Genomic DNA, 20360 nt, shown 5'->3' on the forward strand with positions numbered 1-20360 from the left:
ACATAGTGCCTTAAACTGCCATAGTCTGCTTTTCTGAAATTAAAATGCTTGCCTTTACATTTAACTACTGGAATATCTTTCCTAATCTTCCAACTAACAACTGTGTGAACACTATCTGCCAGTGGTTCCTTTTCTGTAAACCCTATGATGTTATCTGATTCACCAGATGAGGAGGTCCAGAATATTCTTTCTCCTAGTATTTTCTCTCACATTCAGGTACAAATAAGTCATCTGCTTCAGATCTCACTAAGTGGGTTACCCATCTTAGGACCCTTTCAAGACACTCATTGTTTTCTTTACCTGAATATGGATCTCACTGCTGAAAGAATCCAAGGAAAATGTTTCATTATTTTACGTTCTGCTGAAATAAATTTTCATCAGTCACTCTGACGTTGGAGTATTTTCTTTTTTAATTCAGTGATATTTTAAGAGGAATAACAGAAACATCTTTTCTTCAGATATTCTTACTGTTACAATTGATCTCAAAGAAACCCTAGAGGACTACATGAAAAACCATTGATCCATAAGTTGTATGGTGTGGCATTGCATCATTTGGAATCGAAGGGCACCACATTTTTTTCCAAGGGGAATTAAACAGCAACACTGAATGTAATACATTAAATTATTGGAGACTTTACTACAAAATGACCTTGACACTTGGAAGAACAGACCAGAACAGTGTATTTTCAACACAGTGATACAAAGGTACCACTGTGTTGACAAAACCCCATGACCTGCCCTGGCAGCTTGTCTGCATTGCTCAGAAAACTTCATATTTGACTGCACGATTACTCCCAGGCATTTTTCATTTTCTACCACCTTAAGTGTAGTACCACACAGTTGGTACATTTCTCTGAGGTTACTTCTATCCATATACAATACTTTGCATTTGCCAAGGTTAAACTTCATTTGCCACTTCTCAGCCCATCTGCCCAAATTTTCTAGCTCCTGTTGCTGTAGCACACTGCCATTACTATCAGTAACAACCCTGCCAACCTTTGTATCATCTGCAAACTTCGACATTAAGCCTAATATACCTTCATCAATATACAAAACAACAGTGGACTCAACATCGAACCCTGTGGGACTACACTACATTAGTCCACGAAGAGCAGCACCCATTGATTACCACCCTCTGTCTTCTCCCACTCAACCATCCTTTTATCCATTGTAGCAATTTACCATTCTGCTCCAATTGGTACAGTTGTCTTCTGTGCACAAAAGCTTTCCTGAAATCCAAGTATATGATATCAAAATTATTTTTTGCATCCAGTTCCTTTGTAACCACATCATAATAATCAATCAAATTTTTAGATTCAAATTTTGAATCTAAATTTCCCTTAAATGTCCTCATTTTGAATTTAAACCAAATAAAAACAGAATAATAATTAGAATATATAGGATATTAAGAAATATTAAAATTTAGATATATATAAAGTCAGGAAATCTCTTACCTGAGATTTTTTTTCCAGGAATAACTGCATCCAGGTAAGATATAATCAGAATAGTTGGAAACAATTAAAAGACCTGCTTAATGATGGATGAACCTTGCAACAGAACAAAGGAATGAAAGCAAGCTTTGACTCTAAATCCATGCATTGCGAATAATTGGAAGTGCAATGGGAGATAATTATCCGAAGCTTAGTGGGGGTTTCTTTATACTATCTTCAAAGGGGAAGAGAACACTTGTCGAAGGCCTTATATATATATAGCCCCAGCATATCCCATTGCAGTATTTCCAAAGTGCAATTTTTAATGTATGCCCATAGTTTCTTGGAGCTGCCGAAGGCTAGGCTTACCCTGGAATCTTTGAAAATTTTTGAACTCCAAGAAACTATCGGCATACCTTAAAAATTCAACAAAAAAAAGCAATGAATTTTAAACAAACATAGTTTATGCAATTCATTGCTCAACAGACTGCAATTGTATATACATAGGCAGCACAAGAATGTTGTCACATAGCAGAATCCAAAAACACAAAAGCTGTTTAAAAGTACCCTCAAACAATAAAGAAAATATAGACTGGACAGAAAAAAATTTGTTTTGAGTTGATAGCTCACCACTTGACACAGGACATTGTCCTTTGAAAATATCCCAATTTAGACAAAATTTAAGTTAGAAACCAGTGAAACTCTAGCAATAAGATCAACAAACAAGTCAATAAACATACAAGGACCAATAATAATTTCAGAGGAGTAGGATCTAAAACAAATATCCTAAAGTTCAAATTTAATAACAAAACAACTCCCCCCCCCCCCCATTCAGGACATCTACTAATGGGGATGGGTGGTCACACACCCGGATTTTCGAGTGGAAACATTCATATTCTTTCCTCCAAAAGACCTTTAAAGCTGTTCTAAATCCCTAGATTTTCAAATGCCTAAACTATTAGTGAAATACAATGGGGCGGGAATTTTCCTTCTATTCTTCTTCTCTTCCTCTTGCCTACTTAAACCCCCCCACTTTTTTAAATACGGCAGTGGAACATGTTGGAGCCACACACACACCTTTAGACACGTATTCACTTCCCCTTTGAAGATGATAGTATAAATGAAAAGCCACCATCAAGCTTTGGGTAATTATCTACCATTATACTTCCAATTATTCGCCATGCAGGGATATAGGGTCAAAGCTTTCTTTTATTCCTTTGTTCTGTTTGCAAGGTTCATCCATCTTTAAGCAGGTCTTTTAATATTGTTTCCATCTATTCTGATTACATCTTACCTGGATGCAGTTATTCCTGGAAAAAATCTCAGGCAAGAGATTTCTGACTTAAAATATATTCTAATTTTTAATATTTCTTAATATGCCATATATTCTAATTATTATTCTATTCTTATTTGGTTTAAATTCAAAACATTGATTTAAATTCAAAATGAGGACACAGATTTTCTACAAGAGAAAATCATAATAAGTTAGCATTTGTCTGATTTTATTAATATTATTGGGTCTTGATCACACAAGTTGTCTGACCAACATGTTTACTTATTATTTAATGACCCACAGTCTGCATACTACTAATATTTGGTCTCAGTGAAATGTTGACTTATGTACTATTTCTTCTTGTATTGTTAATACTTTAATAGCTAAGAAAATATTATTAATTATTATGAGAACATATCTGTAGTGAGGAAGCTTAGTAATAGGGGAAAAAAAAAAAAAATACAAAAAAAAAAATATACATGCTGTAATGGGAAACCTAGCAAAATGTTATGTGATCCAGAAGTAAACAGATGAAATAAATAAATAAATAAATAAATAAATAAAAAACCTTTAAAAATTAGTGGTTATGTATGCACTCAATTTTTTTTTATATGAGTTTTTAAGTTTAGTTTTATTGATTTGTAATGTTGCACATACAACTCCTGCTTTGCTACAGCTTCCTTTCCGATGACCATCTCTGCAGGCGCTGCTTCAGACACTGGGAATGCAGTTCCACCTCCATCTGGACCTTTAGCTACACAAGCACCAACATCCATTCATCATACAGTGCTTCATGGCCCATCTGACCACTTAACAAATGGACATCATAGCAATCATGCTGAGCAAGTGAGCAATGGACATCCAAATACACCATCACCAACAGAGACATTTGTAAAAATTCATCCAATTCCAGTACAGCCATTCAAAACTGAACCTGAATCTACTTATTAGATGAGAGCCCTCAGTTGTAGCCTTCTTCAGTTTTCAGGAGCTTTGTGGTTTTGGCAGTGTGGAGAATTATAATAAAACTTTTTATACAACCCATTGCCAAATATCAACTAGAGGCCAAGTTTTGGAGAATGTAGGAAAGTGCTATAAGAAGGTAAAGTGCCTGGAGACTTTATTAATTGCTGTCATAATCATGTTCCAGCTGCAAAAGCATAAAATTCTCCATAAATTTTTATTGTAATATTATTATTTTTTTTTTTCTATGCAGCATTTTTTAGAGTATATGTTAGATTTATAATCATGACAGTAATTTTTCTGTAAAATAGAAAATGTGAGTTCTCCATGGACCTCTAAAAGAAAGCCATGGGCATGTATATAAATGTTGTTTTTATCATTATAGGGTTCCGATTCCTTTCTGTACTTTTTTAAAATGAACTTCTTTGTGTACAGCTTCATTCTCTGATATTGTTGAACGTTTGCTGAGAGCCATCCTGTTCGCATTTGTTGTGAACTCTGAGTGTACATCTAGTCTTTCATCCAAAAAATAAAAAATAAAATAATAAAAAAGTGCTTTCTTTTGTAAGATACATTTGATAGATTGGCATGCTTGATTAAGTGAATTATTTAGAAGCATTCAAATTTAATGCATTTTAAAATTTAGAAAGTCTCTTGTTAAAAATTATAATACAAGTTTGGAATTGCTTGAGCTTGCTTGTTATGACTTGTTTTTCAAAATGTGTAAAATAAAAACTTCTTGCTATATTTGTACAGACTATTGCACAATGTCAGTTTCTTCATCTACAAGTATTTTGTTATGACTAGAAGAAATAAAGTGAATTTCTCTTTACTTGATACTTTTAACTACTCATGGACTTGAAAATTACACACAGTAATATTCTAAATAACATGACAAAAATTAAGTTACTTTCAAGTCATTTTTCACTGCCCGTACATTACAATAAGCAGGTCAATCTGTTCAGTTAATTTTCAGTAAAAACAGATGTAGGCCCACAATATCTGTTTTTAATTTGTTCCATGAAAGTGGGACAGTTCACATATTATAATGGTATTGTTCTGGAAAAGTTAAATTTGTACACTAACCTTCTCTTTGAGTAAGTAAACCTCAATAACTAGATTAACAACATTTTATTCATATCAACATATATTGTGCATATCTAGTTGAACCGAGAAGTTGAGGGCACAGGATTCCTGGAAATATTACCTTTCCTTTTGCAGAACTAATCTAAAGTTCAGCGCACCTAGCCTTCCTGTCATTCAGGACTTCTTTGCAGCAATGAAGATCAGCTTCGACATCTCTAATGACTTTGGAGGTCTTTTTGAATTTGATTCCTCACCTAAAAGCTCTTTCATTACATCCATTGCTTGAAGAAAAAATTCAAAGTCCTTGGGTTCTTCTCCTCAACCTACTCATCAGGTGACTCTTGAGAGGCTTAATTCACTCAATTGAACCAGATCTTGATTGCTAAATTTTTAGGCATGTACCTCCAACAATTCTTCACCATCATAAAGTTTTACAATTGGATACCTAGCTCAAGTTTTTTCTTGCACTCTTTTGGGTATTTTCTCTTAGAATCCAGGCCACAACTTCCTCCATGCTGCATGCATAATTCATCTCAGGCAACTGTAGTGTTGTCGATTGCACTGTTGAAATTGAAACTTTTCTAAAATTCCTGAAAGCTGGCTTGTTTCTCCAGCAGTGGCCTGTAAGCAGTTACAAAATACAGTCAATGCAGGCAACAGAGAATAAAATTTGTAATTTTATTCTGGTTCATAGGTAGGAAGACAGATGTTATACCAAGAGGCAAGAAGTTGGTCCTTACAATCCCATCAAGATTGTCTGGATAGCCTGGAGTCTTCTCTGCTATGTTTTTCATACTGACTCTAGAGCAAAACTGATGGCAGCCCTGGTAACTGAAGTTGTCTTGTTTTACTTACAAATCACAGGAAGCTTTTTCACAAAGCCTCAAAGCCCCTTGATTGTTAAACAAGTGCAAGTTTCAATTAGAAATCCCCAGCAGCATTGTTCACCCAGAAGAAAAGCCAGTCAATCATTGAATGGCCTATAATCTGCCAGCTCTTCTTTGTAATAAAAGTTCTACTGAGAATCTTCCACAACAGCCCCTTTTTGTCTATGTTGAAGGCTTGTTTAGGATTGCATTCGAGCTCCTCATTTTGTAGAGTCACTGACAACTTCTCGCTGCTTGTATGTCTGCACTTGCTAACTCACCATGCTTTCTCAGTTTAAATCAGTCAAACCAGCAAAATTCAACTAATTTAATCACAATTTTTTTTTTTTTCATTTGCCTTGAGACTGGAAAAAATCCCCTTAGCCTTCTGACTTATAAAAGTGGAATTCACATTTTCTTCCTTAGTTTGCTGATTAGAAATCCAAATCGGCAGTTTCCCCATTTTCAGCAAAATATACTTTTTCATGCATTTAATTTTGCACCATATTTATATTTTTGTTTATCAGTTGCAGTTGTTGTTACTACTGTGGGGTGGCATTCCACAGTGGCTTAAGTATGATAACAATTATTTATTTTCCAACTTCCAAATTAGCAGTAATTTTCAAAAATTTTTACCCTTGTTTTTTTGTTGAATTCCTTTATTTTTGCAACAAGCTCAGCATCCATGTCTGTGAAGTCAAATGATAAAGAAGACTCAAAATTAAACAGCTGGGTGGTTTGAAAATATTTTACTGTGATGTTCCTGGTAAACTAGCACAGCCAAGCAGCAAGGAGTTATTACTCAGAGTAAATATAATTAGCATGTACAGTAATGTCATATAACTGTACATGCTGGATGTATATGCTTGCATGCGAGGCTTGACTACATTAGCTGAATCATTTCATGTTGCCTGTTTATAGTGCTGTTTGTTGAATTGGTTTTTCTGTAAATAGCATCCTATTTGGAAAAGTGAATTTTCTATAAATATCTACAGTGGTGAAAGATCATTTTTAATAAACAATATTGCTATTTAATGTTTTATTTATCATTTATGAAACAGTTTTTAGATGCTCATTTATTTAAATGCTATGGAAAAAGTAACTGTGAGAGACAGATAGAATCATGATGACAGGAAACAATGATGATATTAAGGGCCTACTGTATTAATTCACAATGATTAATGTCTGCTTTCAAAATGGGATAATTGAACTAACATGGGATTTTAAAATGGGACAATTGAGAATTAGTATTTTTTCAGGGGCTATAAACACATCTGCATTTAAGAATTTTAATTAAGTAACAAAATACTGCTTCAAAATAAACTTACTTTGATGTACAATAAAAATGTGCATAGAATGACCATAATTTCACTTATATTTTATTATATAGAACATAAAAAGAGTAAATATTAGGTTGACAGCAATCTAATAGTTTTTTTTTTTTTTAATGAAAATCCCAAACACGAGAGGAATTAGAACCTAGTATGTGCATGGGTTGGAGATTCAACTTCCATTTTCTGGAATGGTTGTTCCAGAAAATGAACAATAAAAGGATGTTGACTGGTTGCGGCACGTGTTTGGACTGCTTTGAAAGAGAGAGAGTGGGAATTATAGAAGCCAATTCAGAAGAACGGTGCCCATGGAAGTATCTATAGAAAAGGCATGCGGCAGAAACAGAATGTGTGTGAGACAGAGTGGAGACATTGTTAGAGACGAGTCATTAATTAACCAAACTGCCCTCTTTTGAATGGAATCTAGAAGCCTGAGAGAGGATTTGGGGTCACCATCCCAGATGTGGGAACAATATTCCATGGTAGGGCAGATTTGCGATTTGTACATTACATTTATTAATTAAAGCAGTCCCAGTCAACCTGTGGCAACCCTGCTGTCAGTTACACATAATTTAGAGTACTCTAATATATTCTCTCTACTGTTTGCCCAAGTACAGGGAAGGAAAAACTGCCATGACCAAAACAGATACATATGAAAAAACTGAGAATAATCAAATTACATAAAAAATAAATATACATATAATTAAATTTCAGACAAAGTTCAAACTTCAGTGGAAAGAGCTACATCTGTTCACAGTCTGTTGGAAAGCCAGAAGCACAAAGAGCTGGAGTTTCAGTGGATATAGTAGGCTCATGCCTCCATCAAAGCAAAACCTTTCAGAACGATTCCACAGAACTTTAGGTAATCTGGCACTACACCATACTGCATTACCAATCCAAGTCTTCCAGATGCAGAAGAGTCTACTGCCTAACAAATATAGCAGCCAAGAAGTCTGCCATAAGATCTGAGATTACGCACCCAATATACCAATTCAATTCGTAGATCGCTGTACTCCTCACAGTTGTACATAATGTTCCCATGATTCCCTTTGGCCACAATGGCAACTAGATCTTTCAGTAATTCCTAAATCATGCAACTTTGCATTAATCGAACCATGACCAGTCAATAAGAACATAGCTTGAAAGTTTGGTGCAAACCATTTAAACTTTTTATCGAGGCTGCATTTGTTATATCTGGGAAAAATTTTCCTGTAATCTGCCCTTTATCACAAACACTCCAGCCAGACTTTTACCAGAGCATCCCAGATTCTTTTCTTTTTCTGAATTCTTTTTCTGAATATAGAGGTGGGCATCACCTCTATATTCAGAAAAAGAACAGGGAATGCCATGGTGGACGAAGCAAGCCAACGCACAGTACACCAAGCACAGATCAAAAGGCAATTCACCAGGCACAACTTGCAAAGCTGGGGTCGACACAGTTCTGCATGCCATGCACATCCTAAGGAGCGGTACTCTTTAAATGGAACTGAACTTTCTAGTAAATACAAATTGATGCACATACATTACCATGGGGTTAAATACACACTCATATAGCAAGTTCAGTGCCCTACCTTTTATTCCCCAGCCAATCCTAGTGATTCGAGTAATCATTCCAACAAATTTCCTCACCTTTTCTGATATGTGAGTTGAAAGTCAAATATTCATCAAGCATAATGCCTAGCTGATTTTAGGCTTGACCCATTTTTTCTCACAACTGGGGGGGGGGGGGGGTTTCTATCTGAAAAATGACCCTTGTCCTTGTTTTGGTTCCTGATACAGTCAGTTTATATAACCTACACCAATTATTAAGTTCCAGCAAAGTTTAAGTGCATCCTTGAATTTCCTTCAATAAACAGCACAAGATCATCGGCATACTTTTGTTTGTTTGTTTTAGTAAGTTGTTGGCGCATTGGCTTCTGTGGCCATAATGCACCTCCCAAGGTTTTTGCAGTACTGTGATCCAAGCCCGAGGCGGGATTTGAACCCGCGACCTTTGGGTTGCCAGGCAGGCACTTTACTCACCCGGCTAGCCCAGTCAGCCCATCATCAGCATACGCCACCATCCCTGTATGCTTGAAGTCCCTATGCAACCAGTCCTCCAAAACTAGGTTCCACATTAGCTGTCCAAAAACTGATCCTTGTGGGCATCCCCTGGTCACTCTCGTACAATGGAACCAATTGACAATTTAATAGTCACTGTATGGTGTGTGAAGTAGTTCTTTACCATCCTAAAGATCTTAGTTGAACAGCCTGCAAGTCGCAACATCATAAGAATGCTGTTCTGTTGAATGGTGTCAAAAGCTCCCTCAAAGTTAAGATTTCAAGGACATACTTACTGTTCAAGCCAATATATAGTTCTGCAATGCCTGAAGCACATCTTCTGTTCCATGAACTGGAGTAAACTCATTGTCTGCCAGACCAGTGTCAGTTTTTTTCAGTGTAATCCGCCTCACCAGCATTCTTTCAAACACTTTTCCTAATCCAGGGAGGAGGGCAATAGGTTGATAAGATCGTGGATCATTTTTTGGCCTAGATGGTCCCTTCAGTATCAGCTTTAATAAGGTATCCTTCCATGATGGAAAGACCCCATCGCACAGGCAGGTATTAAAGACTTCAAGAAGGATCCCTCGTATCAATCTATGAGCCTGTTTAATGACCTCTCCTGCAATGAGGTCCATCCCTGGGTATGTATTATCCTTATGGGTTGTACTGCATCACAGAGCTCAGCCTAAAGGGATCCTCATCATGTACCCCCATAGTAAGCATGATTCAGCCTTTTCATCAACATATGTTCCCCATCATATTGCTCAGAGATAGTATCTCCAATCAGATGATCCAAAATCGCAGACATATTTTTTCCAACTCGTACTTTGCTCGTAAACAATCCCAATAGAGTACGCCGTATCTTCATTATATATTTTAATCTTGCCAGTACATAGCTTATATACAATTCCCCATGGATTCTCATTTTCCACCGTTCTAACCAATGTTCTCCAGGTGGTTAATTTTGATTTCGATATCATGTGCATGTATGCACTCTGTATCCTCTGATACTCAGCTTTAAGTGCATTAACTTCCTCCTCCCCATAGTTATGCCGACTACTTTTGGTACCTTTTCTGTGCTTTATGAACCTGCTTTTGAAGTTGGGTTAATTCACCAGACCACCATTTAACTGGAATCCTATTACAGTTCTTTTGTTTCATAGACTTGGTGGAAGCCTCAAATAGAGAGCACCGAAATAAGTCCACTGCATTCTCTCCAGACATTTGGCTGAATGCCCCAATTCCCAGATTGCCAAGTCGGACATGAATATGTTCGTCAAACCTATCCCACTTTGCATTTTTGATAACAAATTGTTGCAACTGTTCCTGAGATGGAGCTAGTTTTGTCCTGTCCCTGACAGAAAATACAATAGCACAACGAACAGAGCAGACACAATCTGCTCTTAATTGCCAATCGTCCATGATACCAGCTGCCCTTACCTTAAAGATTGTCAAGTCAATATTTTCTCCATTAACAGTGAAGAATGTGCTATGTGGACTTGGTAGATTTTGTATAAGCAATTCACAACAAGCCAAGAATTCATCTAGTTGACGTCCACGATCATTTGTAATTCTATCAAACCACGATGCTGATCTTGCATTGAATCCATCGCAAATATTACTGAATTACTACCCAAGTGATTTTGAACCAGTTCCATGTACCTGATGTAGATATTAATATCTGTTGAGTGATGACGATACATACAACATAGATAGAATGATGCATGATCTGACTCCACCCCTAAGCACATCATCTGTGAAGAGCACAATGAATTTAAAACAGTGATAACTATGTCCTTATTAAATACTACAATGTCAGCTTGTAAGTCTGGTTCATCTGCACAAAATACGTGTTCTGAAAGTGGATATCCTGTAGGCCTACCTTTCACAACGTATGGTTCCTGTATGCAAGCTATATCAATATTCTCCCTGCTGCACACTAGTCTAACTTCATCAGCCACCGATCTTAATCTCTGAGCATTAATCTGTAGTATATGTAGGTTACCATTCAATTTTGCATTGAATTAAGAATTAAGTGATTAAGAATTAAGTGATTATCAATATCTGCCATTAATGTTATCAAATTGCTGTGCTCTTTCTTTCACCAACTTAAGTACATTCAAGTATTCTGAACACTGTCTACTCCTTACGGAATGATTTGTGCCTTGATTTTTTTGCAATTGGAACAGATTGGTTGTTCTCGCTGATGAGTACAGAACGTGTAGGAGTGTCCTATACCAGCACAGTGACTATAAATTGGGTCTCTGTGGTAACATGTTCTGGCTGTATGACCAAATCCTTCACAATTATAGCACAAGATAACTAAATGAAAGTCATTGAACTTATATGACATGAAGCCAATGAAAATCCTACCCTGCAGTAACAAATGACTTCTAATATGCCTTGACACCTGGAGGACCCAATTATTTCCTGTTTTTGCTTTATTACTACAAAAATGGACAAATATGTCTCCACTTCCTCCCTAGAAATTTTCATACTAAATTCTTTGTTGATCGTTTTTTCCACATCATACAATATTATTTTTCACCCTGGCTCTTTTGGAGTCGAGAGGATCACACCCAATTGTTTAATGCTCTCACATTCCTTTACCTCTTTTAACTCCTTTTCTGTTTGCATCTCCAATACTACACCATTATCCCTAAGCTTCCAAAACGTCCTGATCTAATTTTCTTTAAGCTGCTTTTAAGCTGTTTAGTTACTGCTAAAACGCACCTTATCACTATTTTTCACTTGATCCATCAGCTGCTTTCATTATCAGAACATGTCCGCCTGTCTCATCTGATGATGAGGAAGGCAAGCACACCTGACTTTCATTTCTGCCCTTAGTTTGCCCTCGTCCCTCGACGTTCACCTGATTCAGAGGTGTACTATGCTGGATTACCTTCCTATATAGTTCTACCATATCACTTTCTTTATTTTTCAGCCCATCAGTTTTTTGTTTGTATTTCTCCAATTTAACCTCCAAGGATGTAATGTTATCCTTTAAGCATTTATTTTCTGTGCCCACCAAGGTGGTTGTTGTTATTATTTGGTTTTTAGGAGCATTAGCAACCAAGGCCATATTGCTCCAGGGATATGCGGTGGTCATTCCCTGACCTTTCTGCATCCTCCATATTTGGTGGTCACAGGCTCAAACCCTGGTCTAATCAAGAAGCGTGTGCTATGCACTGCTGCTCCTGCCCACCTGGCTATGGAGGCACCGCTCCCACCAAGGAAGCATTAAATAGTTCCTTAGTAAGTCAGTCTTCCTTGATCTGCAGCTCTCTCAGTTGTTTCTCATTCACACTAGTACCCTCTCTAAGCCAGTGACTTTCTCCTTTAGACACTCATTTTCAATGCCAACATCATGTAGGGCACTTTCAAGTGCATGCCATCGTGAAAATACTGCATTTACAATCCTCATATCCACACCTTTTTTCTCCTGAAAGAGCAAGTCCTCCAGGTCCTTGTGCAGGTAAAGAGAAAGCTCACTGAATGTTTTAAAAGATATTTTCTCAGCTAAATCTACAGGTTCCCTAAATCTACACAATTCAGATAAAATCCCCTTGATCTAGCATACTCTGTGATCCATTGCATGGAGACAAACCAAGGGAAACAGGTGTGGGCATTTCATCAACTTCTCCAAATTCCTATTTGTCTTGGCGAAGTCAGGATCCTTCTGAACATTACGCATAGTATTCTTCAAACTGGTACTTACTTTGGAACATTGCCCATGTTTACCTTTGGCACTTTTCCTAGGCTGAGGAGGATCAACTGCATGACGATGTAGCCATGCCCCGCAAGGTAGGAGTGTCCCTTGAACTGACATCATCCACTCTACTAGATCTATTTCGAAGCCTAACTAATCTAAAACAGCCGGGAGATAGACTTCTGGAAGAAAATGGAGTAACCATTCCCAAGTCAACAGTCATCTGCAAATCTTCACTTCTGCTTTCTTCCTGAGTATCTAGTCCAGTTAATGTTCTATCAGTTGTATTCTTAACGTTCTTCGGCCTACCCTTTCTGGAACTTCTTTGCATTGTTCCAGTGACTATTGCATCTGTTATTTTCTCATGACTCCCCAAGACACTATATTTGTCCTCTCTATTAACCACTTCATCTCCAAATCCAGTCACATCTCTTACCCTATTTATAACTCCACTAATTTCTCCAAGATTATTCAATTTGCCTGAACAGACTGTATCTAGAACAACCTTATCCTTCACACAAGCAGCCATTACTGTGTCTTGATTATTCCCTGCTGTGAAAAAGCAAAACTCATTCACCAATGTCCCATTGTCATCAAAATCACCCTTTTCCACCCACCAATATTTTATTGTTCTTTGTTTCCATAACTACTGTATTTCCCTGTGTCTCCGTCTCCTAACTTATCATCTCACCTCTTATATCCTTTGCACCTTCTAAACCCTTAGCCATTATCTTTTCATCCAGTGCGATTTGTACATTTCATTAATTTATTAACATACGACTGTATATATATTCTCAAGATACATATTAATCAATTTATATACAAGATTTATATACATACTCTTATATACTGCTGTGCCCCTTGTTTACATATGCATGTGTGTGTCCTGGTAAGAAGGGTGGCTTCTAGACACAAACCCATCTCCACCTATTACTCCTGTGATAGCTCAGAACCTCTGCAAAACAGGCCCGAAAAAAAGTGTTGTGTCAGGCCATTTCACCACCAGGGACCAATCAACACCTGGATCACCCATTCTGTGTGTGTGTGTGCGCGCACTATAATGCACAAATCCCACACCCACCAGATGAAGTGCTATACCGGTAGGTGCCAGCAATGCCGCTCCCAAGACTGCCTAGACTTGGAGGCCGGGGGGGGGGGGAATCCAACTAAAAACAATGTACATTTGTTGAAACAAAAGCAACATTATACAAATATTTACATGCAAATGCATACATACACTTAGAATGACATTAAATTAACAGTAACACTTAGATTAATATTATCTCCACTTAGAGTCCATCCACAAATGCAAGCCTGCATTTGGGTATCCAGGAGTGGAAGATCAACTCGCACTATTATCCAGAAACATCCAATGAAGATGACTGTACAGCAAGCATTCTATCGTTAAATGTGCAGCACTTCTGTTAATTGGTATCCTGCAATAGAGTTCGTAACTCCTGTCTTTTAAAAATTTTGGCTGAGAATTCCTGAAGCAAAGCAAAGATGTCCCAGCTCTGAACCAAGAGAGGTAAATTATTCTCCATGAGGTTTGGTAACCTATTTAGCAATTCCTGCCTGTGTGAAGCATACAGTCCGCATTGAAGGATGACATGGCTCCAAGGTTCAACCTCACCGCACGAACAGAAGGGGTCAGATTCTAATCCTCTTTTAAATAGTTTGGCCCTTAAGCCATGTCCAGTGATTAAGTAACTCGTGGTCATGATGGGAGCAAACCAAGAAGACACCCTCTTGTTCATTGCAAAGCTTACAGCTGGAATGAACCCTCTTGTAATGGTTCCAAACTCGCTGACATCTCAACGTTGCTGCCAGCAATTCACAAGCTCACCCCAAATTCTATGTTTTTCTTCCTTTATATTGTTATTTGGGTTAGAGGTAATATTCAGTAATTGTAATGGCATTCCCTTCTTTAAGTTATATACGATACCCCAGAAAATAATGTGTAAATCCAAGGATGGTACCTGCAAGGCATTTGTTGACACTGTCCTGGGAGCACGTATAACTGTAAGCAGCATTGTACATTGCAGGGTTGATTTGATTTTTTATGGCGCACTGGCAGCTAAGACCATAATGCGCCAAGTCAAACATTGTAGGGACAGAAGCTTAGCATTAGTTGTGACCTTGGTAGCAGCCGCAAACCAAATACCAGCACCATAAACCACAATGGGAAGAAATATCATCTTGTAGTACAATACCACAGTTATTTTGTATAAACTCCATTCCTTGCAGGAAATTCTAACTTCATTGATTTAAGACATGTACATGAAACCCGAGACGATCATCTAAAGTTAAACCCAAATACGGTTTTCTGTACATATGGAATTTGAGTACCATATTATGGTTACCTTTGGCGGCCTTCCATAATCGAAGTGATATCTAAACACCAAGAAATTGGTCTTGGTGACAGAAATCTTTAGTTTATTTAAACCCAACCATGCCAATAATACATTCAAAACCGACTGAATTTGTCTTGATCCTCCCTGCACAGCCACCACCAGGTCATCTGCATATGCAACTTTGATGAAACCTTCGCTATCCTTTGTAAGCCACTGGTCAAGAATGGCATTCCAGAAAAGAGGTCCAAAGGCTGAACCCTGAGCCTCTAGAAATGGTAGTCGTGTATGATAAATGCTTTGCACATACTCTAATTTGTCGGTCCTTAAAATAAGATCTAAGGACTTTGCCAATTGCAGTGATCTGAGGGCAATCTCCCACCAGAGGGAATCGAAAACACCCTCAAAGTCAATAAAAACAGCAAGAACATATTTGCCTGTTTGCCTCCTGAATGTAATGTCTAGGAATAAATAAACTCATATGCCGACCATTAAATAAAATTTTTACTGTAACTGAAGTTTATACAAATAATATAAAAAAAACAAACAAACAAATTATTTACAATAAACTGATGGTTGTATATAACGGAATGCTAAAAGCTAAAATTTTACAATAATCTGATGGTTTTATATAACGGAATGCTAAAAGCTAAAATTTTACAATAAACTGATGGTTGTATATTACGGAATGCTAAAATAGCTTTTAGCATTCTGTAATATACAACCATCAGTTTATTGTAAATATATATATTTTTTTGATATTATTTGTTTATAAACTTCAGTTACAGTCAAAATTTTATTTAATGGTCGGCGTATGAGTTTATTTATTCCTAGACATGAATTTTCCCCGACCTCAGAGGCCTCTCTCAGGCAAACTCCTTTCTCAATTTTAAATTTACTACTGTCTTTGTCTAGTCTAATAAAGGAGGTAGCATTCTCATATATTTTCTTCAAAATCATAATATATGGAGTATCTATGCCTTGTCTTTCCAGTGCCCGAAACATTGCCTTATGCTGTGTGGAGTCAAATGCCAGGCATAATGGTGTTTTACATTCATTTGCTTTCTCCATTAGCTGTGATATTACGTGAAGGTGATCCATAGTTGAGAATCCTGCCCTAAAGCCAGCTTGCTCTTTCGGTTGATTCTAATCAAGTATTCTTTCTAATCTGTAGTAATGACCCTTGTGAACAACTTGTAGATGTGGGATAACAAGCTAATTGGTCTATAATTTCCAATTTTCTTATGCAGGAAAACTATGATTGCATTATTCCACTCGATGGGCGTCACACCTTTTCTAATGCATTTTGTGAAGAGTCTTGCCAGTTTTTGTGTCATGTCTCTTCCTCCGATTTTAACAACTCTACAGTAACTTCCTCCGGGGCTTTCTGATTCCTGATGTTCTACTTCATTAGGAAGGATATCAGGTATGTTGTATGTGTTACTAATTTGCAATCCATCTTCCCCACTGCTGGAATCATGCCCTTGCTCCTTATATAACCTTTTATAGTAGTCTTCTGCTATCTGAATTATGCATTCTCTGCTATTTATAAGTACAACATCGCTATTCTTCAGTTTCAGTATCATTAGTCTTTCTGTATTACTGCTCATGGCTGCTGATTTAAATCCTTTGTTTTCCCTTAATGCTTGTTCTACTTTTGTTGTGTTAAATTTTCTTATATCCTCTTTGAGTCTCTAATGGCTTTGCATAACTCAGTATACTCGATTTTCTCCCTGTCGGTGTTTTTCTTGCTCTTCATTTGTCGTCTTCGGTTCATCATGACAAGTGTTTCTTGACTGATTTTTTCTTCTTTGTTGTAATATTCCTTGTCGATATCTTGGTCCTGAGCAGTCTGCAGAAGCTCAAACTTGTTTTTAAGTTCCAGTACATACTGCCTTTTCTCCTGTTCTGTTATCTCAAAGACCTTTGTATTATTTACTCTAGTCAGTTTTTACTTTCTTTTCTTACATCTATGTCGTATGCATCTTGCCATTCTGTGATCACTTCCAACATTTACCTTGTTCAGGACAGTAATATCATTCACGATATATCTTCTGTTAGTGAATATGAAGTCAACTTCATTAGTTGTTAATCCATTTGGGCTCTTTCATGTCCACTTTCTGTTCACCCTTTTCTTGAAAAAAGTGTTCATTACTGACAATCCTCGAGATTCTGCAAATTCCACAAGTCTTTCACCTCTTTCATTTCTTTCACCAATTCCAAAATTTCCTACAGTTCTCCTTTCTGCACTGTTTTGTCTCTTTCCAACCTTAGCATTGAAGTCCCCCATAATGATAGTGTAGTGAGTTTTCTGTTCATCTAGAAGATTCTCAATTTTGGTGTACATTTCTTCAACCTCATCATGATGGCTCGATGTTAGTGCATAAATCATTATAGCCTTCAGCATATACCTCTTAGAAATCCTGAGTAGTAGTCTTAACACCCTTGGTGATGTACTTTTGAATTACAAAATGTTGTTTTTTTATCTTTATGGACCAGAAAGCCAACTCCTTTCACTGTTTCCATTGGTGTACAGCAAATTTCCACTTGATAAACTTATAAGTGATTCATTTCTTCTTCTTGTTTCAGCCAAACCGATGATATTCCAATTCACATTTTCTGATTCCTTTTCCAACTCTAATATCCCTGTCTTCACCGATGAACGATCTTATGTTGTAACAGGCCAAGTTCAGTTTCCGTGCATGGCAAGGCACCTCCGTAGCCAGGTGGGAAGGAGCAGCAGTGCGTAGCACACGCTTCTTGATTAGACCAGGGTTCGAGCCCATCACCACCAAATACGGAGGATGTGGAAAGGTCAGGGAATGACCACCGCATATCCCGGAGCAATATGGCCTTAGTTGCTAATGCTCCTAAAAACCAAATAACAACAACAACCGTGCATGGCAGCCTGGTCACACCCAGAGATTCTTAGCACCCTCTGCTACCGCTCTGATCCTCTCGCTGCGGTAAGAGGAGGAGTAAAAGCCACTGGGGACTGAGGGCCATTTGTTTTGTCTTACTGTCATGTGCTGGAGGGTTTGGTCTTTTCCTCTTCACGCTGACCAGGCGTCTTGAAGAGAACCAATCTACACATTCGTTGCCACCTAAGTGAAACAGAGCTTACCATCGAGAAGGTGTGCATGAGTGGATTTTAGTGAGGCAGGCCAACCGGACTTCTCCTAAATCTTTTGAAATAGAAAGATATTGGATCTATCAGTGTTTTAGATTGAGTGTCTCATAACACAGAATGCCTGTTCCCTCTAAGCCCCCTTACCGTTATAATACCTTACTCATAAAAATAATTATGAAAAAATCAATCACTACAAAAGATGCTGTCATTTAATATTTTGCACATATGAATTTCTGAAAATATTGAAAAACAGTCCAATTTAAACTTATACAGAGTGAAACTGGAAGAAGCCTGGAAATTAAGGACAGGATTATTTTACATATGGTGGTTGAGTGGAAAAAGAAGATGCATTGGGTGGAGTGAGCATAAAGTAGGAATGAGAAAATTTAACAATTGAAGATTTTAGGAACATAAATATGAGAAAACAGCTGACAGTATTATGAAGAGCAAAACAAGGTAATGCAGAAACTAGAACTAATATAATTTGCCTTTGCCTTCTCATCTTTTATCAGTTATGCTAATTTAATAGAACTGAGAGTGGATCAGATGTAGCAGGGTTTTAGAAGCATCAGCGACTAAGGCTATATTGCTCCCTGTATATTGTCTGTGATCTGTTTGCTGGACTAAACACCCGGGTTTCTGGGAGGGAAACCACACTACCTTCACCTGAGACCGATTAACTCAGTCACGTTGTGAAAAAGGCCCATAAATATTTCTCCTGTCATTGATGGGACTCTAACTCAAGTCTTTTCCAGCCGGTGTGAGGAGAACGGCAATTCTACCAAAAGTGCTATCCATGAGGGCAAGAGTGGATCAGAAGGTGAAGGAAAGTAAAAATTGGTGATAACTACAGTGAAAAATCTAACAAACTAAATAAAAGAAATAAGACAAACCAGTTGCATATAATAGATGCTGGAAGTATTTATAAGAACAGGATAAAGTAGAATTCATATATTAATGTGCGCGTGCGTGCAAATTACTTCATAAGGTTAAAACTGTCTTTCACTTTTCTTTATAATTTTATTAATTAATTAAAAAGGAGGTTTTGTAAAAAAAAAAAAAAAAAATAGTGAATTTTTTTTTATGATTAGAGAACACCAGTCACAGCAAGTAAAATGCTTGATTTGTTATGGGCTGGCCTCACATGAAAGGTACCGGGCTATATTTTTGAAGTTTGCTATCTGATGCCACCAGTTATAACAAAAAGAATGTGTATGAAACATTTCAGCAAATGAGTGCTGAAAATGTTTAACTGGAAAATATATCTGGATTTAATCATATATACCCAGAGTAATAACAATACACATGAAACTGTTTCATCCATTACACTACTCATTCAACTGTTATTTTAGTGCTTATTATGAGGTGTAGCTATTAAATAATGAGACTGCTCATGCAGAAACCACACACTAGTCACCACCTGTGAAACAAAGGCACAACCCTGTCCCTAGCTGTCTGCCAAGTCACGTTCCAACACACCTTTTCACTTTGCAGTGAGACAGGTGTCGTTACCTTGTGCTTTTGCAGTTTGCCAGAGAAATGACTGACAAAAGAATTGAACAATGAAATTCTCGAATTTTTAACAAAACTACAGAAAACACCAACTGAAAGTTATGAGTGTTACTTCAAGTTTATTGAGAAGATACTATGTCAAGAGCTTATGTGTTTGAATGGTATAGAAGATTTTTCAGAAGGAAGGGAGAATATGGAAATGACCAGGCTGTCTGGTACCAATGAAAACTGATTAAAATATGGACCAGGTATGGACACTGATTAGAAGTAATCATCATTTAAGCATTAGAATGGTTACATCAGAACTCAATATAGACAAAAACAGACAAATTTTAATTGAAAATTAAAATTTGTGTGTGTGTGTGTGTGCCAAAAATTCTGAATGAAGATCAAAGACTCCAAATTTTGAAGGTGTTTTGAAAAAAAATTGAAGAGCCAGACTTTTGGAGTAATTACCTGTGATGAAAGTTGGCTGTTCCAGTATAACACAAAAACTAAAAGACAATCAGTGCAATGGAAGACAAAAGAATCCAACAGACCAAAAAAAAGCAAGAATGTCAAAATCAAAAGCATGTTTCTCATTTTCTTTGATATTAAAGGAATTATTAATGCTGAATACTTCTCACCAGCTAATGGAGAAAGCAAATGAATATAAAATACCATTAT

The 20360-nt window shown here is 37.1% G+C and overlaps 1 protein-coding gene across 1 annotated transcript in view; it reads left to right on the top strand.

Moving 5' to 3' along the window:
• LOC150079076 (hepatocyte nuclear factor 4-gamma-like) overlaps positions 1-3821 on the top strand; it is a 180518-nt gene extending 176697 nt beyond the window's left edge. Inside the window, exon 7 of the mRNA XM_090382941.1 lies at positions 3380-3821. Coding sequence (XP_090239067.1) covers positions 3380-3654 — 275 coding nt within the window. The 3' untranslated portion in view covers positions 3655-3821. The remainder of the gene's footprint in view (positions 1-3379) is intronic.
• Positions 3822-20360: the final 16539 nt, after the last annotated feature.

This window comes from Mastigoproctus giganteus, chromosome 10 (assembly GCF_048544385.1).
Source record: "Mastigoproctus giganteus isolate SK-2022 chromosome 10, ASM4854438v1, whole genome shotgun sequence".
Classification (NCBI taxonomy): domain Eukaryota; kingdom Metazoa; phylum Arthropoda; class Arachnida; order Uropygi; family Thelyphonidae; genus Mastigoproctus; species Mastigoproctus giganteus.